The sequence below is a fragment of the Girardinichthys multiradiatus genome, chromosome 14 (assembly GCF_021462225.1).
Source record: "Girardinichthys multiradiatus isolate DD_20200921_A chromosome 14, DD_fGirMul_XY1, whole genome shotgun sequence".
NCBI classification, from domain to species: Eukaryota; Metazoa; Chordata; class Actinopteri; order Cyprinodontiformes; family Goodeidae; genus Girardinichthys; species Girardinichthys multiradiatus.
Genome location: NC_061807.1, coordinates 45,801,197 through 45,826,331, shown reverse-complemented (window position 1 = coordinate 45,826,331; position 25,135 = coordinate 45,801,197). Strand labels below are relative to the sequence as shown.

Here is a 25,135-nt window from a genome sequence, read left to right as displayed (position 1 = left end):
TTGAGCAAAGTGTGGAAAGACGCGCGTTGTGAGGAGCTACCCTTGCTTATTTTCCTTGCTGGTCTCTTGTGTACAATGGCAGATGCAATTGAGAAAGTGGCTTGGCTTTATTTGCTGAATAATGACGGGACAGGCACAAACCGCGACAATATTGCTTCGTTTCCACTCAGGTGGGGGGTGACAGGAGAAGCAGCGAGGAGAGACGCTGTTGTTTGGACTGGTGAAGCTCCAGAGTTTGCCAGAAGAAGTTCCACTTTCATGAGGAAGTTTTTGTCTCAGCCATGACAGTAATAAGGATACAGACTTTAAAGCGCTAAACTGTGGACTTTTGACCACTGTAAAGTTAGTTTTAGGTTAGATATTTGTGCTCCACGGATACTGTGGGACTTCCTCCCGTTTGATCTGAGGCAGATAGTCTGATTACGGGCAGCTGGTCCCTGCCTGCTCCCTCCTCCTGCAGACGGTGGTTCGCAGTTAAGGACCGTCAGTAAATGTCAGAATCAAACACGCTGTTCGGTGTGTACCGAACCATCAGGACCGTACCGGATATTTTTGGTACGAATACCTGTACCATTACACCCCTAGTCTTAATAAAGCCAAAGCTTTGTTTTTCTCCAAAAGCTTTTCAACATTTAGGTTTTTGGGGTGTTAACTGTAGGAGCATTCCTCCATTGTGGCTTTTCTTCCCCAGAAAAAACCTTTCTTACAGTTCCATCCATAAGAATAGCAATTTTCAGAATAAAGCTGTCTACAAGATCATCAGCAGAAGCAAAGGGCAGACTGGTTGGTAATGAAAAGACATGTGGAATATTGCAGTTGCGTTATCATAAATGCAGCATTTTGTGACGACCTCTCCTCTGCATCTCCTGGTGATACCAGGGATGTTCAGATAGTGAAGATCAGAAAGTGCAAGATCAGCCACAACCACATCCTCTCCCATACCTGTCCCATGCTATGGATTGGTTCTGTTTGATCTCTTGTGCACGTCCATCTTACATAATATCAACGTTGAAATCATGCAATAAAAGAATGCAGTCAAAATCAATGCAGATGCCAGACAACAGTTTGGAGAACTGATGAAAGAAAACCTGCATTATACATTGGAGGTCTTTAGAAAAATACATGATTTATTTTTAATATGATGCATCATAATAGTTCTTTTTTTTTTTAAGTTGTCAAACTCACCCCAAGTGAAAGGTGTTCCTGCAGACTTCGATGCCTCCAATTAAATAAGTTGTCCTGGCGTGTTTTCTTTTCGTTGGTGTCTTCTTGATGGATGTTGTCATTGCTGACGTTTCTACTTTACGCTGGTTTTCTTTAAGATGTCCGATGATTTTCATGTCCTGCTAATCCCTTTTTGCTTCTAAAGAATCCATCTGTATGTTGTACATGAGCTCTGAAGAAAGTTTGCAAGTACAGGACTGTGTCCCAAGTTAAGAATTCTCCTTTCTTCTACCGTAGCATTTACAGTCAAAGTTATGGATCTTGTCCATTTCGCTGTCTCTGTCTTCTTCAAGTATTGGGATGGCAATAGACTTTGATATCTTACGTTCTAGCTCCTCTGCAGCCATGCCAAACCTTTTTTTGTCATCCTTGTCTTGGGTGAACATCAGCTGGAAACTTGGAATGTTCTCTAAATTTATGCAGTCGCTATCATCAATTTCTTCCGCTTCATCTCCTTCTGATTCAGAGTCTGTGAGTGGTGAACATCTACACCCACTGCAGAGCTCTTTTACAGCTGTTGTTCAGTTCTTTGGCCATGTGTTTTGCTTGGTCCATCTTGAAGAAACACATTCTTACTGGCTGACATGCATAACAAAAACCAGCAAGGGAGCCAAACAAAGCCTCTATATAAATGAGCTGTGGATTTTCCCTCCCCGATATTCAGATGCAGGCCGGATGGGTTTTACGCTGAAAAAAGGCAGAGTTTAAACATAAAATTTACTGTTTTAAAAGCTCCTGAACTGTAATTTAGAGCACTGAGTGGTTACTTCATAACTTTAACTTGCACATTTTGCAATAAAACGAAAATCACTCTATTCTCAGAAATGGATGGTTTTTCCTCTTTTTCTCCGTTTGTGCTCGGCCGACTTGTTCCCACTTTTCTCATGGCGTGTCACATTTGTCTTAGGACATGTCTTGAAAGAATCTCTATTATAATCAAAGTAAATCTTTTGTCTCAGACCATAGTTGATAATCATATTACATTTACAGTCAACAAAGTTACAGTCATTCACTTTGAATGTAGGCATCGAGATAGTCACTTTTGAATAGCACAATGAGAATTTTAATTACTTAGATCAATGCTAAAGGAATCACTTTGCATACCTTCGTAACATCTTTATAACAACACACAACAATTTTCTAACAAAAGAAAAGAAATCCAATGGATCTCCATGACAGTCTAAAATAAATTACAAAACTAACACCATTATCATACCAGTCTTTTCTAAATATTGACTTCCTACCTACTGTGGTCACCCTATTATTCCATAAAATTGATGCATGGGGTGAGAAGTGTTGAATTACAATTTCCAGAACTGGAGACTTTGTTAGTGGAAGTTTGATAAGTGAACTGGAATTGTACTGATCTTAAAATCACACTTTGCAAAGAATTCAATACCTCCCAGCTACTTGAAGATGGAATTAGGAATATGAAACCCCATTGAATTTGTTTGCACAATAAATATTTTAAGCCATTTGGTACTAAGTGCCCTGATCATGGCTTCAAAAACTAATGCATTAATATCACCATTTTCATATTTTTAAACTATTTGGGACCTTTTAATATAATGAGATCTGTTTTTCCACAAGAAACTGAAAATTAATAGTTAGCTTTCCTTGTATTCTGAGGTGATACATTTTATAAACATAATATGACATGGATAAATAACCTTTGAAATACCACCTGTTTTAATTAACAAATTTCTTCCAAAAAAAAAAAAGTCAAATCTCTAGTTAGCCAACGGCTAAGATTTGCTTTCATTTCTACTAAGCAATCTGAGATGTTAACATATTATCCTCTTATTATATTTTTGGATATTAGTATTTGGCATTTGTATGCATGTTGTGGCTTTTATTTTTTGTTTTGTGCTTTCGCATTTGGCCAGAGACCTCTCTTAAACATGATTTTTTTTAAGTATCTAGAGTAGGTCACATTCCTTGTTCGCTGCTTACCTGGTGACATTTTGAGTGCTTTTAATTAAATTCTGCCCCATATTTTCGCAAATAAGAGTGTGTAGTGTACTGGTGTTATTTGTGGGTCAATGGATTTTTTGTTTTTTTTTAAACATGCAACAACAAGTGGGTGAATTACATTTTGTCAGATGCTCTTATTTAATCCACTGGTTCCCTGCAGGTCTGCATTCTTTCTTCTCTTCCATCTGTTTTGTACACAAACATTTGTTAAAGTTGTCATGACAAGTGACACATAATTAAATTTGCTGATAATTCTGTTGTTCAGATTTAGATTCAGATTTAGATTCATACCTCATTGTTCTCAAATGGAAATTTGCATTCACAGCCTGTTCAAAGCACATGTTACTGTCAATAACAGTCCCAATACATTTATACTGCTGTAGCCTTTCCACAACATAATGGTTTCTGAAAAGAAGGGGGATGTCAAAAAAGCTTCTACTAAAATCCTGCCACAGTTTTAAAAAACAATGACACCAGCTCACAAACTCATTCACCACAAGGCTATGGTGAATGAGTTTGTGAGCCGGTGTCTCTGTTTATAAACATAATTTGCAACATGTTCAACATAGCTCATGTTCAGAATACTTGTCATGTCTTCTCTTCTAACTGTTCTGTATGTTTTTGTTCACTATGAGTTTTTTGTGTTCTGTATAATATAATATATATAATGTTTAGTTTTTGTTTTTTGAGAATTGTTCTTAGCCTTTTATTTTATCTGCTGGTACCGGTCACATAACATCAAACAGAAAAATCTACTTCAAAGTAATGTAAAGATGTGTGTTAAAATTGCTATGACTTCTTTTCAGGACCTTTTTGAAGGTTAGATTCCTAAACATGTCTGATCTATCTTGACGTATCCAAGTCATCCATTAAGGACAGACTTTGTTTTGCTTCCATCAGAGTGCAGATATACCCTGTCAGGATGCAAAACTTCCCAGTTCAATTCATTTCAGTTCAGTTCAAAAATACATTGTTAATCCCAAAAGGAAATTAAAGGTTTTTGTAGCTCATATTATGCAGGCTTCTTCATAAAGCCGTTGTAGTTGCTGATGGCTGTGGGCAGGAAGGATCTTCTTTAGCGGTCTGCCTGACAGCAGATCTGAAGAAGCCTCTGACTGTCGATGCTCTGTTGTTGTCCGACAGTCTCATGAAGAGGATGCTCAGGGTTCTGAAATTCTGAAAATCACTTATACTATTAGGTTTTTTTATTTTTATTTCAATATATAACTGCATATATGTTGTAAGTGGTTTTAATACATTTTTTTTTTTTTTTTGCTACTGCCTACTGTAAAACGTATTGCACATTGGAGATAATGAAGATACCTTAGACAATTTCAATTCCTACAGCACTCTTGAGACTGGTTCACATGACGCATAAAATACCAGGGCCCGTATACTCAAAGATTCTAACAGCCCTCTCAGAGAGCACCTAACCTAAAAATTCCTGCCAAATAGTCTTAGCTTAAGAGTGATTCAGCCAGGTGCTAAGAGCAACTGTGAGTGAGGAGACAGCAGAAATTCCTCTCTTAGTGAGGCGTGATTGAATCCGTTGCTGGGTTTGATGCTGTGTCCTAAGATTGGGTGTTACAAAAAAACAAATGCACTCCTAGTAATCAGGGTAGACAAATTAATATAATTTAGACTGGATTAAGAAATGTGTAAATCATGATGACAAAACTTAGCAAAATTAAATAATTGTCACACAGCTTAAAAATGTTTGAACCTTATTTGCATGCTCATCATTTCTTTGATTTCCTTATTATGTTTACTTGTCATGTTGGTCATTTTACTACTTCATCTAATTGATAATAATGTGGACACTCAGCTGTCAGCATTGTACTGTGATTGCCTTCTTGTATTGATTTGGTAGAACAACCAAAACAGAACAGAAAGGAAAACAGGTGGAGAAAACCGAACTGGACAGACGGGCAAAGCCTGCTCGGATCACAGTGCGAACAAACAGGCATTCCTGAGAAGATCAGCGTGTCTTTCCCACTGCTTTCAAGCACCGGTGTGGAATGCGAACAGCGCTGGTACCTGCTGTAATCTGAAGCTAGAGAGGAAATAGCAGGATACCAGCCAACTTCACCATAGACTGGGGAGCGTTGTACATGACCATTTAGGCTTAGACTACTGACATCATAATGTACTACAGGTCCTTCTCAAAATATTAGCATATTGTGATAAAGTTCATTATTTTCCATAATGTAATGATGAAAATTTAACATTCATATATTTTAGATTCATTGCACACTAACTGAAATATTTCAGGTCTTTAATTGTCTTAATACGGATGATTTTGGCATACAGCTCACGAAAACCCAAAATTCCTATCTCACAAAATTAGCATATCATTAAAAGGGTCTCTAAACGAGCTATGAACCTAATCATCTGAATCAACGAGTTAACTCTAAACACCTGCAAAAGATTCCTGAGGCCTTTAAAACTCCCAGCCTGGTTCATCACTCAAAACCTCAATCATGGGTAAGACTGCCGACCTGACTGCTGTCCAGAAGGCCACTATTGACACCCTCAAGCAAGAGGGTAAGACACAGAAAGAAATTTCTGAACGAATAGGCTGTTCCCAAAGTGCTGTATCAAGGCACCTCAGTGGGAAGTCTGTGGGAAGGAAAAAGTGTGGCAAAAAACGCTGCACAACGAGAAGAGGTGACCGGACCCTGAGGAAGATTGTGGAGAAGGGCCGATTCCAGACCTTAGGGGACCCTGCGGAAGCAGTGGACTGAGTCTGGAGTAGAAACACAGCGACCGTGCACAGGCGTGTGCAGGAAATGGGCTACAGGTGCCGCATTCCCCAGGTCAAGCCACTTTTGAACCAGAAACAGCAGCAGAAACGCCTGACCTGGGCTACAGAGAAGCAGCACTGGACTGTTGCTCAGTGGTCCAAAGTACTTTTTTCGGATGAAAGAAAATTCTGCATGTCATTCGGAAATCAAGGTGCCAGAGTCTGGAGGAAGACTGGGGAGAAGGAAATGCCAAAATGCCAGAGGTCCAGTGTCAAGTACCCACAGTCAGTGATGGTCTGGGTTGCCGTGTCAGCTGCTGGTGTTGGTCCACTGTGTTTTATCAAGGGCAGGGTCAATGCAGCTAGCTATCAGGAGATTTTGGAGCACTTCATGCTTCCATCTGCTGAAAAGCTTTATGAAGATGAAGATTTCATTTTTCAGCACGACCTGGCACCTGCTCACAGTGCCAAAACCACTGGTAAATGGTTTACTGACCATGGTATCACTGTGCTCAATTGGCCTGCCAACTCTCCTGACCTGAACCCCATAGAGAATCTGTGGGATATTGTGAAGAGAACGTTGAGAGACTCAAGACCCAACACTCTGGATGAGCTAAAGGCCGCTATCGAAGCATCCTGGGCCTCCATAAGACCTCAGCACTGCCACAGGCTGATTGCCTCCATGCCACACCGCATTGAAGCAGTCATTTCTGCCAAAGGATTCCCGACCAAGTATTGAGTGCATAACTGTACATGATTATTTGAAAGTTGAGGTTTTTTGTATTAAAAACACTTTTCTTTTATTGATCGGATGAAATATGCTAATTTTGTGAGATAGAAATTTTGGGTTTTCATGAGCTGTATGCCAAAATCATCCGTATTAAGACAATAAAAGACCTGAAATATTTCAGTTAGTGTGGAATTAATCTAAAATATATGAATCTTAAATTTTCATCATGACATTATGGAAAATAATGAACTTTATCACAATATGCTAATATTTTGAGAAGGACCTGTATAGAGCAAATACTTATCCACCTTTTTTATATCTTCCTTCTATATATATATATAAATAGTGTTATGATTATTGTACTTTATCTTGTCTAGAGTTGCATTTATATCTATATATACTGCATGGCCAAAAGGTCGCCACCTGGATTTAACTAAGCAAATAAGTATGAGCCTCCCATTTGATAAGTACTGCATGGGTGATTATGTTTCAGCTGGCAAGAAGTTATTTAATCCCAACTGGTGCAATCAGCTTCTCATTTCTTAAACAACCATGTCGAAAGACACATCCCGTGGTTGTGGAAAATATGTCAGTCTGTTTCAGAAGGGTCAAATCATTGGCATGCATCAAGCAGAGAAAACATCTAAGGAGATTGCAGAAACTACCAACATTGGGTTAAGAACTGTCCCCCGCATTATTAAAAACTGGAAGAATAGTGGGGACCCATAGTCTTCAAGGAAGAAATGTGGCCTGAAAAAAGTCCTGAATGATCATGATCGGTGATCACTTAAACGTTTGGTGAAATCAAATTAAACAAAAGCAACAGTAGAACTCCGGGCTATGTTTAATTTTGAAAGTAAGAGCAGTTTCACATGCACAAAGGGAACTCAAGGGATTGAGACTGAACAGCTGTGTAGCCTTAAGAAAACCACTAATCAGTGAGGCTAACTGGAAAAAAGGCTTCAGTTTGCTAGGGAGCATAAAGATTGGACTCTGGAGCAATGGAAAAAGGTCATATAGTCTGATGAGTCCAGATTTACCCTGTTCTAGAGTGATTGACGCATCAGGGTAAGAAGAGAGGCAGGTGAAGTGATGCACCCATCATGCCTAGTGCCTACTGTACAAGCCTGTGGGGGCAGTGCTATGATCTGGGATTGGCACAGTTGGTCAGGTCTGGGTTCAGCAACAGTATGTGTTCAAAGAATGAGGTCCGCTGACTACCTGAATATACTGAATGACCAGGTTATTCCAAAAATGCTTTTTTTCTTCCCTGATGACACGGGCATATTCCAAGATGACAATGCCAGGATTCATCGGGCTCGAATTGTGAAAGAGTGGTTCAGGGAGCATGAGACATAATTCTCACACATGGATTGACCACCACAGAATCCAGACCCTAACCCCATTGAGAATCTTTGGGATGTGCTGGAGAAGGCTTTGCACAGCAGTCAGACTACCATCATCAATTCAAGATCTTGGTTAAAAAAATGAATGCAACACCGGGTGGAAATAAATCTTGTAACATTGCAGAAGCTTGTCAAAACAATGCCACAGCGAGTGTGTGCCGTAATCAAAGCTAAAGAGGCTCCAACGAAATATTGGAGTGTGTGACCTCTTTTTTTGGTGGCGACTTTTTTTTTTTTGGCCAGGCAGTTGTTTTTTTCGACGTTTCTCATTTGTGCCGTTTTTATTTTTGGAAGCATTTTACAGTCTGTAAATATTTAAATAATTCTGTACTATATTGGTTGTAATTTTGTTTCCTTTTAATCATGGTTAATCATTCATTCTTTTTTTCCACTATTTATTTTTCCTTCCTTACTAGAGGTAAATCTTTAATCTGTCCTGCTGCTGAACCTATTTAATTTCCCCCTAAGGGGATGATAAAGTTTATCTTATCTCTATATTAATAATTGTATGATTGTTATAGAAATGTATGTGTTCATAAATTGTATAAAAATACTTGCCAAACATGAGGTGTGTTTGTTTAGAATGATTTCAGTCGACTGGTCACTTTAACTCCTCTTCAACTGTCTTTTTCAGGCCACCTGATGGGTCCGGTTCTCTGTCACTCCTTTTGTAACTACATGGGCTTCCCAGCCATCAGCACTGCACTGGAGCACCCCCAACGCCTCATCATTTTATCGTCCTACCTGTTCGGAGTTCTTCTCTTTTTCATGTTGCTCTTTCCTTTAACAGACCCTTCCTTCTATGGCGCCCCTACTCCGGTCTGTACCCTCACCTCATCCCCCAGCTGTCTCTGTTTCTCCTGACCTCTCTGTCTGCCTAAACAGGCTTTTTCACTTTTCTCCTGTTGCTGTACAACATTTAGACAATGAAGGGATTAGTTAATTTTAATGGTAAACTGGCATTGATGATCCATACAATTTGGTTGGGCAGTGCTGATAGTAATTTGACTTGTAACCTCCAAAACTAAATACACTAAATGGTTTCTTTTGTATGACATGAAATAGTAAATGGGGCAACTGGTCACATCCCAGAATGTGTTCAAATCAGGGTTAATGTTCCTGGGACCATTCTGTTCCAAGGCCAACCGTCTTCACTGATCTGGTGACTTTATTTTATAGAAATCATCTTCATGTCAGAATCTTATACTTTGTTACATTTCCTAAAACAAGATAGTTTATTTCTTATTTGGTTCACAAACGTTGAGTCAAAATTAGCAAAGAATTATATGGTGGACTTTTTTAGTTTTTTTACGAAGCAGCTTTCAGCTCTGTGAACTAATCAAATATTTTATTTTGCTGTTATCTTTATTTGTTCTGACAACCAAAACATTGCCTGGGTTTGGCCTTCAAATTTGCTGTATGGGTCAGGTTAAAGGGGCTTATACAATAGTCATGCTACTTGTTACGAGCTGCAGTTTGCCTTACTGCCAGTTTTCCTTTCTAACTGCACAATTACATCTTAAGCAGGATTTCTGGTTTTTTTGACTGCATGAACCTCTAAGCGGAATCAGCACTGCTGTAGCTGCACTGGAGGAGAGAACAAAATTTCTACTCTCTGGTTTGGGGGTTTTAAATAATAGGAAATCTGTCATTTTCCCAGTAGGGTATTCTGCAGGATGTTTAGTTTATTTTCATATTTAGTGTTTGATTTTTACCTGCAAAGTAATTTCTTTTTTTGCTATTTGTTTAAAGCAGAAGTTAAATCTTTAATATATACTATATATATATATATATATAGTCATATTTAATAAATTAGGCTGTTATAAAAAACAATAATTTAATTTAGTAACTTGGTTCATTGAGGGAAACATTACATAGATTAATAAAAACACATGACATGACAACGTTTGATTTCTTAAAAGATTAGAATATGACATCAGACCAATAAAAAAAAAAACTTTTTTAAAATATAAATGTTGGCTTAAGGAAAAGTATGTTTAATACCTGCTTAAAGGTTAATTATTTTTAAAATGTACTTTTAATCCAGTCTCAGCTTCATCTGAACACAAATTCCAATTTGTTGCATATGACCGTATAATAGCCCTGGTTATTTGCATTTTAAACTGCATTAGTTTGGTTATTTTATTTGTAATAGTGGATCATGGAATGGCTCCCATTCTTAGTCCCTGGCATGTGACATTTCTACAGAAATGCATAACCATAACCATAATTATCCCCATGCACAACAAGTTTGTCACTTAGTTTCAGAATTGTGTTTTTTCTTTTCTGTCTTATTTTTATTAACAGTATGGGTAAAACTCTTTTCCCTTTCATATTTTCTGTTACCAAAAGTTTGAACTGTTCATAAATGCATTAGGCTGTATTCGTTACTACCAAATTTTTTTCAATCTTGCCAAGTTTTCCAAAACAGTCATTATCTACAATATGTAACAAGATTTAAAAGGTTTTACTCTTCTGGTACTTTGAATGCTTTTTTTGCACATTACTAATTAATGAAATGAATATAAGACCCTTGTCAAGAGCATCGGTAATAGACATACCACTTAAAGGTGCAAGAATGTTTTTCTGATAATAGCTGCCCATTCGTGATAGAAAGGATGTTACAAAAAACAATTTTTTTTTTAGAACTTAAATTTTCATTGATTTTAAAGATATTTTTCAGCACTAGTGGCCTTTATTTATATTTATATTTTTTTGACAGTAGGCAGACGGGAAAGAGGGGTAGAGAGAGGAGGAGACATTCAGCAAATGTCGCCGGGTCCGGGACTCGAACCCGGGACGGTCGATTCGAGGACTGTAGCCTCTGTACATGGTTGCGCACTCAACCCCTACACCATCAGCACCGCGCCCATTTTCATTGATTTTAAAACAGAGCAATTACACACCCATACAACAGTTTAAACAGTGTTCAATTTTACCATAAATTAAATGCCATAATTTAAATGATTGGGAATTGCTGAACCACAGTTTCTCCAACACAAACTTGGTACTTTAGGATCTATCTTAGCTACTACGTCGGGGGTCCTGAAATATCTGCTGATAATTTTCCATTTATATTCCAGCCACGTATTTGAGCATGTAACTCGATGTGCCTCAGTCCAGACTCCTTCCGATATTTCATCAGAAATACTTTTTGCCGTCTCTGTCTGGGTCCACTAAGGTTCATAGACAGAAACACCTGATATAATTTTGTTATCAGCTTCTTATCCCCTTCACCTTTTTGGAATCGAATTAGTAGGTTCTCTATTGGCGTGGAGCTTAGGACTCTTTCCCAGTCCCTGTGTGTAGACAAAAAAGAACGCAACTGTAAATGTCGCAAAAAATAATTTTTTTCTAGATGAAAATGCCCACGTAATTCTTCGAACGACATGAGGTTATTCCTGTCAATTAACTGGTGTAGAAAAGTGAGACCCCGTTCAGCCCATTTTGAAAAATTCTTGTCCAAGAAATTAGGGGTGAAGGATTTGATATGTCCAATACTTGTTAATATTGATAAACCTCTTGGCAACTTAAAAGCAGCTCTTACTTTGTACCAAATGCTAAGTGTAGTTCTAGTCCACAATGGCAGTTCCTTTATTGGAATATCTAAAAATGGCAATATCTTTAACAGTTCAGAACACTTCATTTGTTCAATGATCAACCATCTCGTGTGAGAATCCTCTTGGATCCATGAAATTATAGGCTTTAACTGTGCAGCCCAGAAATAGTATTTTAAAACAGGAAGGTTAAGACCTTCTGCCTTGCTTCTCTGTAGTGTTTTATATTTTATGCGAGGGCGCCATTTCTGCCATGTGAACTTCTATATAATTTTATCCAAATCAATGAACATGGATTTTGGTATTCCAACTGGTAACATCTGGAACAAATACAATAATCTAGGTAGGAGGTTCATACGAACTGTTTCAATGTGACCTGAGAGGGACAGCAGCAACGCTGACCACCGCTATAGGTCCTTCTTAATTATATCCAGTGTTTTACTGTAGCTTAATCATTTGATGAAAGGGGAATATTGATACATAGATACAGGTCCTTCTCAAAATATTAGCATATTGTGATAAAGTTCATTATTTTCCATAATGTCATGATGAAAATTTAACATTCATATATTTTAGATTTATTGCACACTAACTGAAATATTTCAGGTCTTTTATTGTCTTAATACGGATGATTGTGGCATACAGCTCATGAAAACCCAAAATTCCTATCTCACAAAATTAGCATATTTCATCCGACCAATAAAAGAAAAGTGTTTTTAATACAAAAAACGTTAACCTTCAAATAATCATGTACAGTTATGCACTCAATACTTGGTCGGGAATCCTTTTGCAGAAATGACTGCTTCAATGCGGCGTGGCATGGAGGCAATCAGCCTGTGGCACTGCTGAGGTCTTATGGAGGCCCAGGATGCTTCGATAACGGCCTTTAGTTCATCCAGAGTGTTGGGTCTTGAGTCTCTCAACGTTCTCTTCACAATATCCCACAGATTCTCTATGGGGTTCAGGTCAGGAGAGTTGGCAGGCCAATTGAGCACAGTGATACCATGGTCAGTAAACCATTTACCAGTGGTTTTGGCACTGTGAGCAGGTGCCAGGTCGTGCTGAAAAATGAAATCTTCATCTCCATAAAGCTTTTCAGCAGATGGAAGCATGAAGTGCTCCAAAATCTCCTGATAGCTAGCTGCATTGACCCTGCCCTTGATAAAACACAGTGGACCAACACCAGCAGTTGACACGGCACCCCAGACCATCACTGACTGTGGGTACTTGACACTGGACCTCTGGCATTTTGGCATTTCCTTCTCCCCAGTCTTCCTCCAGACTCTGGCACCTTGATTTCTGAATGACATGCAGAATTTGCTTTCATCCGAAAAAAGTACTTTGGACCACTGAGCAACAGTCCAGTGCTGCTTCTCTGTAGCCCAGGTCAGGCGCTTCTGCCGCTGTTTCTGGTTCAAAAGTGGCTTGACCTGGGGAATGCGGCACCTGTAACCCATTTCCTGCACACGCCTGTGCACGGTGGCTCTGGATGTTTCTACTCCAGACTCAGTCCACTGCTTCCGCAGGTCCCCCAAGGTCTGGAATCGGCCCTTCTCCACAATCTTCCTCAGGGTCTGGTCACCTCTTCTCGTTGTGCAGCGTTTTCTGCCACACTTTTTCCTTCCCACAGACTTCCCATTGAGATGCCTTGATACAGCACTCTGGGAACAGCCTATTCGTTCAGAAATTTCTTTCTGTGTCTTACCCTCTTGCTTGAGGGTGTCAATAGTGGCCTTCTGGACAGCAGTCAGGTCGGCAGTCTTACCCATGATTGGGGTGTTGAGTGATAAACCAGGCTGGGAGTTTTAAAGGCCTCAAGAATCTTTTGCAGGTGTTTAGAGTTAACTCGTTGATTCAGATGATTAGGTTCATAGCTCGTTTAGAGACCCTTTTAATGATATGCTAATTTTGTGAGATAGAAATTTTGGGTTTTCATGAGCTGTATGCCAAAATCATCCGTATTAAGACAATAAAAGACCTGAAATATTTCAGTTAGTGTGCAATGAATCTAAAATATGTGAATGTTAAATTTTCATCATTACATTATGGAAAATAATTAACTTTATCACAATATGCTAATATTTTGAGAAGGACCTGTATATGATGCCATCTCTAGCCCACCCAAAGCCACTTTATTTTTTTAGCCCCAGTGGAACATTGCTATTGACACAAAAAACAAGTTTTAAGGCTTTCGATGTGAATGCCCCATACCCCTTCTCTCTTTTTAAAGCCTTGAAACAATCCGGTAAAGGTAAATTGGGGGACAAAAGGCAGTTACTAGTTCAAGATTACAACATAACTATTTTTCTATCGTCAAATCAAGCTAAATATCCCTTCTGATATCCCCTTAGTACTCAGATATCCCCAGACAGTTTTCAATGCTAGTCCGTTGTAGGCTCAAAGCAGAGTATTAAACTAGATAATGTTTTTCTGAACTGCCTAAAAAAGTTAGTATTGTACCATTTTAGCATTAACCGTGCATTTCAACAAACTACTACAAATAATAATGTCTTCTTGCAGAAACTTTGGTCATGACCAAACATTTGTCACTGTCAAGAAAAACGGAAAGAAAAGAATGCAGCATTGCATGCAGACTCTGTATCAGCAATTACTTAAATTTGACTTTGAAAGCAGTCAATGACAAAATCATATCCATCACGACAGGACATTTAGTATAAAACAATACCAATGACAGATGATTCCAAAAATTCTTTTTGACAGCTAGCAAAACAGACATGAATAACAGTGTAGTTCATAAACATTGGTTCAAAACTGGATTCACGTCTGAGACATTTTCAGATAAATAAATGCAAATACATCTGCATGTACAAAACCTGAAACACTGTAATATGGAGCTAAAGTAATCTTTGTGGACATTTTAAGATCATTTTAGGCCTCAATCTGTGTGCAAGATCTCACTGCAACAATTTTAGAATATTGAGCTCCAATGAATAATCCTAAATAAAGGGGGGAATTAGAAACATAGTCCAATAAAATGTTGAAGGTGTAATAGTCTTAGTGCCTACTTTGCTTAGTCTATTGGTCATTAATTCAATTCAGTTCTTTGACTATAATCAGTCTATATTGCTGATTTGCAACAACACAGGCAACTGCAAGTGGGAAAAATATAATTTGCAATTCATAAAAAAATATGCTAGTTTGAGGGATGGGTACTGAATTCGATATTTTATAGGTACCGATTCACGTAAAATCACTGTTTCGGTACTAAACGCATCATTGTAACACTGAGAAAGTGGAAGAGTGGGAGATTTTCCATGCCGGACATGAGCACAGTATAGCACGCACAAGAGCATAGTGACGTCAGTAGCTGCTGGTACTGTCAACAAAGCATGGCTAATAGAAAACACTCGAAAGTATGGTTCCACTTTTCAGATGCGGTGCACATTATGCTCGCTTCAATATTTGTGATGCAAAGTGCAAGGCCAGCAGTGGGAGTACTTCTAATCTGAGGAAGCACCTGGTTAAGAACCAGAGGTTGAAAAGGCTGAAGAGTACACAATTTTTGTCAGCCTCAGATCTACGGCTACAACTCATTCATTCTGCAGAAACCAGTGACATTTTTGTCCAACCTTATATTTGGACCAATGAATCTTAAGCTATAAGCTGAAGCTGACAAGCTAAGTTCATCTAAGGTTTCTCGAGGTCTGTGCTCTGTAGATAGAAAGAGATGGCACTGAAACTTGAACAGTGTGAGAATAAGGCATCTTTATCCACCTTTGTATTACCTGTAAAAGTATTAGTTGTTTCTAAAATGTATTGTGTATTTTGCCACATCACATAGAGCAGTCTGGTGATGCTATGAATGTAGTTGTCCGTCACAGGTTAATAACTCAGTTGTTGTGCTTAAGGTAATTAGATATTGCTAAGGGCAAAAACAGACCAGAACAAAAGCTCTAATTAGGAAATGTATGAAATCAAAGCTAAAGTCAATCCAACAAAATATTGTGTGACTTTTTTTTTTTTGGTGGTGACTTTTTTTTTGACCAGGCAGTGTATTTTTGCACTCTGAAACTTCTACAGAATAGAGAACGTCAGGATTGATCTCTTCAGCAGGACTTTGTGTCTTTACACTTAGCAATATTTGAAATTAGGCAGCTGGTAGCATCCCTTTCTATGTTGCAATGAAGAATGATCATTATAATCAATAAAACTCTTGTGTGACAGAATTTATTTAACCTGTCATATTCACACTATCTCCTGTGTTATAAGTTTTGGTTTCAAGTACTGTGGGCACTGTTTTGTGGGAGTTAACTCTTTCCTTTTGTTACTGGACAGGATGTGATGCTGGGTGTGATTGAGTATAGTGCAGGTAAAGGATGCAGTGCCAGCCATATTTTGTACTTGGGCAGCAAATGAAACAAAGCCTCTGCTAATTCATTGCAGGTCAAAAGTTTACATCCACTTCCCTGGGAATTAATGTTTTTTTTATTTCAGTAACAAACTGGGGGTTAGTGACCAAGGCCCCCAAACCCTGAAAGAGAAAGAAAAAAACACTGACCACTCCAAAGTCTAAAGCAAAACAATATCTACCTTGATTTTTTTTTTTTGTTGCAAATCCTGTGACATTTAAGTACCCAATAATACTTTGGTCTTACACAAAATGACACACAAAACCATGAACACAGAATGCCCTCAAGTAAACCAGCAGACTTAGACTTTGGGAGAAAAATGAACAACAGTCCATCAATCCAAACCACATTCTGGTATGAAAACCGGTTACTTTGCACGTTAATTTTTCAAAATCCTAGTTGGGAAAGCATATTGATTCCTCCCAATTAATTAATGATAAACTGTTTAGGATGGCGGTGCAGAGACCAGAATAAAAGTAGCACTTCAACAAGGTTAGTAACCATTTGATGACAGAAGACACTGATGAGCACGACATGAAATAGTAATTTGTCTTTGTGCCAAACGAAAACATTTCTCTCCCATTACTGTACCTTTCGATACAGTAATGGTTTTTGAATGTGCTCACAGTTGTTTCCTCCCAGAGCATGTAACATTGGCTGTAATTACCAGGTAAATGGTAGCACATACGTCCACGAAGTCCGACAGCAAATGGCTGAATTGAATAAACATTTTAAACTAGAAAAAAATCTTTTTCATTTCCAGAACTCCTCCAAACCAAAAAGTATGGAATCCCTGAATTACAGCTTACCTGAAGCTTATCCTGTATTCAGGAAATACATTTATGCCCTTTCCACGGCTGTACTCGCTTTTTAGACTTTTGAGTTAGGCTGACTTCTGCATTCCAAAACCTATTTAGATATGTGTTAAGGATAGTTGTCTGATGGAACATCCAAATGTGTCTAGTTTAAAAAATAACCTGTTGAATTTTGGTGAAGTTGAATAATTTGGAAGCAGTCCTCCATTTTCATCATGCCACCCACCCTGTGCAGTGCACCAGAACCAACGACAACAAAACTGATGATCTGCAAAATTAACAGTAGTGTTAGGCTTGAAAGGCTCACATCGTCTTCTGGAAAAATACTACTTTTCTTTGTGTCCAAACAGCTCTGTCTTTTTCACACCTGAACATAAAACTGTTCTCCAAAATTAATTTTAATTTTCCATGTGGACAGATGCAAGTGTCAATCTAGCAAAAGAGCCCCTTTTCCATTGAAAGTCCCAGGATTTGTTTTACCTGGATAATAGGAATCCCAGGGAATTGTGTACTTTCTTTTTCCATTGCCATGGACCATTTATTTAAATCAGCCTAATGACGTATGGGGAAGTTGTGAAGAGAACTGCAGTAGACCTTAATTCCAGCAGATGGGATCACTCCTTTATTTCGTTTAAAAGTCTATTATCTAATAAATATATATTTTTTTGTGTCAATTGATTAGTAGATTATGAGTAGCTTCAGAGTTATACAGTTGAATAATTCCGTATATTATTCCTGGTGTTTCACTGGATCCATTAGCAGAAAAGCTTTAAGTCATTATTTTACATAAAATTCTTTTACCAACCTGCCTCTGGCCAGAGTTGCTTTACAATTACATGATTCATTTACAATAGCTACTTAACACTGATTAACACACTTATTTTTCTTTTATCATCAGGCAAACTCAGATACCCACAGAACATGTTTTTAGTAAAGATTTTGTTTATTAGAATAAAAAAATGATAATCAGTCCAGAATTACAGGGGTCCAATACATTAACTGTCTAATCATAAGCAAATATTTATATAAAAGTAGAAGATGCGCAGACAGTGGCAGGACATGAAGATGATCACTGAGCTTCTGCATCCAAACCTGAAACTATGGTCTCTCCTCCTGCAGGGCTGTCTGCATAAAACTATGAAAATATATATACATAAATATTAGATAAATATATGAGATAAATAAATATGAGTTAATATTTCACTAAGTTTGGTTTACATGAAAAGGCATGGAAATGTGTATTTTCTTATGCTCCTGGAAAATGTTAAGTGCTCTGATCATTAGCACTGCATTAAAGAATTTGTCTTACAGAAATGTGGTGCAAGACTAATTAATTCCTACCGTAACTTAAGATGTAGAAAATTTCCAGTGAAAAATATTAGGTTTTACTTTCTGGTACTTGCTTCTGGTACTTAACCTGTGACTTGGTTATTCATCACATACCTACTAAACACTTTACAAGTCCTTCTCAAAATATTAGCATATTGTGATAAAGTTAATTATTTTCCATAATGTCATGATGAAAATTTAACATTCGTATATTTTAGATTCATTGCACACTAACTGAAATATTTCAGGTCTTTTATTGTCTTAATACGGATGATTTTGGCATACAGCTCATGAAAACCCAAAATTCCTATCTCACAAAATTAGCATATTTCATCCGACCAATAAAAGAAAAGTGTTTTTAATACAAAAAATGTCAACCTTCAAATAATCATGAATAGTTATGCACTCAATACTTGGTCGGGAATCCTTTTGCAGAAATGACTGCTTCAATGTGGCGTGGCATGGAGGCAATCAGCCTGTGGCACTGCTGAAGTCTTATGGAGGCCCAGGATGCTTCGATAGTGGCCTTTAGCTCATCCAGAGTGTTGGGTCTTGAGTCTCTCAACGTTCTCTTCACAATATCCCACAGATTCTCTATGGGGTTCAGGTCAGGAGAGTTGGCAGGCCAATTGAGCACAGTGATACCATGGTCAGTAAACCATTTACCAGTGGTTTTGGCACTGTGAGCAGGTGGCAGGTCGTGCTGAAAAATGAAATCTTCATCTCCATAAAGCTTTTCAGCAGATGGAAGCATGAAGTGCTCCAAAATCTCCTGATAGCTAGCTGCATTGACCCTGCCCTTGATAAAACACAGTGGACCAACACCAGCAGCTGACACGGCACCCCACACCATCACTGACTGTGGGTACTTGACACTGGACTTCTGGCATTTTGGCATTTCCTTCTCCCCAGTCTTCCTCCAGACTCTGGCACCTTGATTTCCGAATGACATGCAGAATTTGCTTTCATCCGAAAAAAGTACTTTGGACCACTGAGCAACAGTCCAGTGCTGCTTCTCTGTAGCACAGGTCAGGCGCTTCTGCCGCTGTTTCTGGTTCAAAAGTGGCTTGACCTGGGGAATGCGGCACCTGTAGCCCATTTCCTGCACACGCCTGTGCACGGTGGCTCTGGATGTTTCTACTCCAGACTCAGTCCACTGCTTCCGCAGGTCCCCCAAGGTCTGGAATCGGCCCTTCTCCACAATCTTCCTCAGGGTCCGGTCACCTCTTCTCGTTGTGCAGCGTTTTCTGCCACACTTTTTCCTTCCCACAGACTTCCCACTGAGGTGCCTTGATACAGCACTCTGGGAACAGCCTATTCGTTCAGAAATTTCTTTCTGTGTCTTACCCTCTTGCTTGAGGGTGTCAATAGTGGCCTTCTGGACAGCAGTCAGGTCGGCAGTCTTACCCATGATTGGGGTTTTGAGTGATGAACCAGGCTGGGAGTTTTAAAGGCCTCAGGAATCTTTTGCAGGTGTTTAGAGTTAACTCGTTGATTCAGATGATTAGGTTCATAGCTCGTTTAGAGACCCTTTTAATGATATGCTAATTTTGTGAGATAGAAATTTTGGGTTTTCATGAGCTGTATGCCAAAATCATCCGTATTAAGACAATAAAAGACCTGAAATATTTCAGTTAGTGTGCAATGAATCTAAAATATATGAATGTTAAATTTTCATCATGACATTATGGAAAATAATAAACTTTATCACAATATGGTAATATTTTGAGAAGGACCTGTATATTCACTTTTAGCTGCCACAAACAGATAACAGGTAGCGGGAAATCCCAGAGTGTCAGGCCAAGATCAGGCAGGGGTTAATGTGGAAGTCCCACTCCAACTGCGGACTAGAAACTCTTAAAAAAACATTCCAAAGTGGGCTCATTCTTGATGAACTGACTGCACTGATGAAGTTTTGGTCTACTTTCACGATTAAAAACATCTCAAAACTACTTTTTGTGACAAATTAATGGTAGCTGAAAAGATAATCTCCAGAGTAGGATCATTTAAAGTGAAAGGGAAAGTGAAATTGCCTGGGTAAATTTGTGTCCAAACGCGATCTGGGGCTTTCCACAAGCAATGGAAAACGGGCTTCTTTCTTGGGGGTTGGGGCTCCCTATCACTCCATGTTTTCTGGTTTTGAATTGAATAAAACAGGTTAAATGATTAATTCCGGTTTTCTGAAGTAAGGTTCTCTAAGGTTATCATTAATCGTTGCCTTACATGGTTTTATATCACAGTCATCTTGTTGGGTAGTAAATGCATTCTTGGAGGGAAAGCTAACAAGCTAATAAGTATGCTGCATCAACGAAGAAGTTGTTCAACTTTACAAAATGGCACAAAACATAACAGTTGTTTTTCTTGTGAGAGGGTAGACTAATATAACAACCATCAGCATCTACAACAGTTTTTGAAGAAACTTTCATAATGAGCTATGTTGTAATTATGAATATGAATATATTATTTAATGTTTAATTTTAATATTTTATTAACTAATATTTTGGTCTCTTAAGGGTTGTCCTGTGAATACCAGCCTAATAAGGCGGTGGCATTAGGACAAAATTGAAAGGGATAAGCCAAGCTCTGACATTATTGAACAGCAAAACTCTGCACACACATGGAATGAATTCACACAATTTCTTAAAATACAAGAATCTATTAACAAAAATAATTAAACTCAAAGTCAAACATATTTCAATCAACAAACTCTTCACCATGCTAAAACAATCCAACTAAACTACCAAGCAGAATTAAAAAATAAGGAAGACTAATGGGCTATGTACAATATAAACAAGTTGATCAAAGATGGTTGAAAACCATGACCGAAAGAGTGATGCAACATTACCATGCAATGTTATTTATGTTTGAGAACCAAGGATTATCTTGAATCTGGAATTGAAGTGAAGTTAGTCTTGGAACTAACGTAGGCAATAATTGGCATACCTTTTAAACAACCTTTCACAATGCAAGATCAGATAAAATATTATCTTAATAAAATAATATTTTAAGAATGATTTGCTGAATAAAACCAACCTTCTGAATGACCAATTCTCAACAGTGTTTAATTAGCTGCCTTTATTTGTTAAAATATTATTTAAAGAAATATTATTTTGAATAAGAACCAAATCTTTCTGGAGAAATGGGCTTAATGGTGTTTACTTGGTTTTCAAGTTTGGTTAAATAATATTCAGGGAAATGTTATTTTTCTGGATTGAAATCTAACAACCTTTTTGAGTAAATGATCTTTAGTAGGCAACCACGTGTTCTTAGCTGTTAGCAGTTAAAGTTAACAAAAGAAGCTGATAGCTTAGCACCAGAATCAAACACACACCTTTAAAAATACTGTCAATAAAAGGGTTAAAATGCATAAGCGCGGACGGCGCGTTATGATCAATCATCTGTGTTTAAAATCACCCTTTAAATAAAGTTTGTCTTTAACAAAAAAAAACACAAACACTGAACACGCAAACTGAGCACATGTGGTGAGCAGATAATCTGCTAGCACTAAGATAGCTGAGTTTCAACACAAACAAACCAAACTTCATAAAACACAAATAATGTTTAGATTGTTTCATTCTAAATTACTTATCTCTGCCCAAACCTAACCTCTCAAGTGAACCGTGCTGAGGAAAAGGTGAACGGGCGATGAAGTTTGAAGAAAGCTTCCACAGTGAACAAAAGGTTAGCTGTGGGGAGGGTCGGCTCGCTCTGTCGGCCGGCCAAACTGCACATTACTGCTGTAACCACGGTGATGCGGTCCTGTTGTCCTTCCTTCAGAACGCGGAAACTGCTCCACTTGGCGTTGTAGAGACAGGGTCTCTGCTGGGAATTCTCCATAACAGTTTGATTCTGTAGACCTCAGAGAGAAAAGTCAAGCCATGCTTGTACCTTAATTACCCAAGTTCATGAATAAATACCGGATAGACAAACAACAATTCATTCGGACTTAACTTAGTGCATATGATCGCGTGATCTTGTGACACTCCTGGATCCAGTTTGAAGAGTTATGTCTGTTTGCCTGCAAATAGACATTAGCACGCTGTGTCTCTCTGTCCAGACCCCTGTGGGACCTGCATAGAAGAGACAGGATGTAGCAAGAGTGGTGCTTTTATTTGGACAGTGACGTCACGGGGGGTCTGCTGTTACCCCTTTTCCTGGCTGTCCTGGAAGTAGGTTAATGCGGTTTATTTTGAAAGTTCCAGAAAAGTTCGTACCAGACTTTCATGTTGTAACCATGGCTGTGGTCCCAACAGCTACAACATTTAGTTTCCCTTTGGGATGAATAAAATATTTTTGAAATGAATTTTGAATTAAATAACACCATCATACAATAACACAGCGTTATGTCCCAATAATACAGTGTAGTCAACTAAAACAGCTGATGTATATCTGACTAGCTTGTTACCCTTTCACCACTCTGAAGATGTATTTACTTGAACAAGCTCACAGATCACATAACAGCTAATATGTTTCTGCTACAGGTAAGGGAAATATGACCACTAACTTCACACAATCTCGCTTAAAAAAAAAAACCAAACTGCCCTTTAACCTACAGCCCTCACCTAAAGGATGCACATATATGTTTACTAAAATAATTTAAAGGTGCAACAAAGTCTGAAAAAAAGATCTATTTTTAGTTACATTTTAATTAAAAATGTCATGTTGAAAATTGGCTATACCCTTCTGAGTAATCAATCACCAACAAATTGCTCTAATGAGTAATTGAAGCCGCCTTATAATTGCTGACCAGCTTTTCATGTCAACTAGTATTTAGATGACTGGATCTTTGGTGTGGCTATGAAGTCTGTGAAGTTGAAAGGCCTGCCTGCCATCGCCCTAATCATTTGCCCCCACTTTCAGATTCAAGTTGGGACTCACTGGGCTAGTCCAAAATGTCATTACTTGCATGAAGAAAAAAAGTGTTGGTAAAATTAAAAGATTACTTGAAACCTTAAATCTGCCAGAGGTATGAGTCGTTTTGGGTTACGTTGTATATGAACTTGTATGTATAATTTAGACACTGTTGATCAGAGATAATCTATTATAAATCCATATTTGAGACCCTCTTTGCTCTGGTTAAAAATCAGGAAAGTTGTCCACCCTGAAAAAAACCCCTATTAAAATCCGAAAATGGCATTCATATTCATAGTGAACAGATAGAAATTTATGACTTTAATGTAGCTACAAAGTTAATCCCTATCCAGGAAATAAGTGTATTAAGAGGCTAATTGATCTTCTTGCTGAAATTTAGTCTCGGGGTGATCAACTTGGAGAGACTGCAGGCATATGTCCAGATGTAGACAATGTCTCTTTTTTTGTGGACTTAATGATGGATTTACATAATCATGTACAATGACCCACTCAAGCTGTTTCTGCAGATTAATTACGTTAGTGGATGACTAGAGTGGATGATTTTGAGAATTTGCTTTGATGTATGATTGTAATCCAGACACAACCTTCTGATGGCAACAGGCCTCTTTTACAAAGACCTCTTCTAAGTGACTTGTTTTCTATATTCAACAGAAACACCACAATAGTATGATTATGAGTATGATTCTTCAAAGTATATGAGCCACTTTGTCAGTTTAATATGTGTCCTCTGACACTAAAGATACCATGACATTGTGTGCTGAATTGATTTGACTAAAGCACTCAGTTTGATTTTTCTTAATTGTTGTAAAAAAAGAGTTTCCCATCTTCGAATTATTTCTGAGAATCTGCTGCAAAAGATGCGAAACAGTCCAAACAGGTGAATACATGCAAATGTTGTCTATAAAACCTGCAGCTATTTTGCAGCTCACTATTTTCATATAGAGGACCAAGATAAAATGAGAAAAATAAGACTCTTGTTGAAAGACATTTCTAGAGGTGTTTTTAATGAGGACTATGTTTTGTAATCAGATCTATTTTGCTGACAGAGTGTACATATATGTTCATGTATTTTATGTTCCCTGTGTTCTTATTGCACATTTCAAGTTTGGGACTACCGGACAACATTTGAATATGACAATCTTTTGTGGGGCATTTGAAGTCATATTTGTGAATAAATGTCTTTTTATACATCTAGTTGTGGTATTGATTTTGTAATTATTGTGTCAATGCTGTAAAGCATTGACACAATAGTGTTCCTGTTTCTCTTTATTATTATTATCTTATCTCAATAGTGTGAATGCCTTCAGCACTCACACTAATGAGATCCTGTTTTTCTTTATTAATGTGAATGCTGTAGGCATTAAAAACGTGGTATTCTCTTTCGCGATTAAGAAAATATCACCCTCATTGACGTGGGAATAACAGTTTTCCGGCAACACACCCCAAAGCAACGGGAAATCAGCACATCTTAAATGGGCCACCTATAGAAATTTCACAAAAAATCAGAGCAAAAAATCCTTAAACTCAGGTTTTTGAATCGCCGCCTCTTGTAATCGCAGATTTATCTTTAGACCTTGCTGGCGCTCACAATTTAAGAATTATTTTGATACCTTTTATCGTATTGTCAATAAAAAGGTTTCTTTCAGAGTACCAAATCTTTCCTTCCAAAAAACACTTAAATTAAAAAAATTATTCAAAATGGTCAACTTTTCTACACTGTCACATCTCCTACAGATTTATGTAGACACATGAAAATCTCCAGGATAGCCCTTGAAGTTTCCGAGTTATTAGACGTTGTTCGGGAGCATGTTCTGTCAGTTTTGTCTTTTTCTCCATTATCTCCCTTTCTTTTTACCTGGTGTTGTGCCTTTATTATTACATCCATTGTCTTCCGCTTATCCGGGGTTGGGTCGCATGGGCGGTAACCTAAGCAAAGAGACCCAGACTTCCCTCTCCCCAGCCACTTGGGCCAGGTCGTCCGGGGTAATCCCAAGGCTTTCCCAGGCTAGCCGAGAAACATAGTCCCTCCAGCTTGTTCTGGGTCTTTCTCTGGGCCTCCTCCCAGTGGGACGTGCCCGGAACACCTCACCAGGGAGGCGTCCAGGAGGCATCCTA

At 38.2% G+C, this 25,135-nt stretch overlaps 1 protein-coding gene across 2 annotated transcripts in view; it reads left to right on the top strand.

The window, feature by feature from the left end:
• The window catches only part of rce1a (Ras converting CAAX endopeptidase 1a), a 97,983-nt gene extending 87,427 nt beyond the window's left edge, over window positions 1–10,556 (top strand). For both annotated transcript variants that reach the window (XM_047385132.1, XM_047385131.1), the window contains one exon: window positions 8,712–10,556. In XM_047385132.1, the coding sequence (XP_047241088.1) occupies window positions 8,712–8,941 (230 nt within the window). In that variant the 3' untranslated portion in view covers window positions 8,942–10,556. The remainder of the gene's footprint in view (window positions 1–8,711) is intronic.
• The last annotated feature ends 14,579 nt before the right edge of the window (window positions 10,557–25,135 follow it).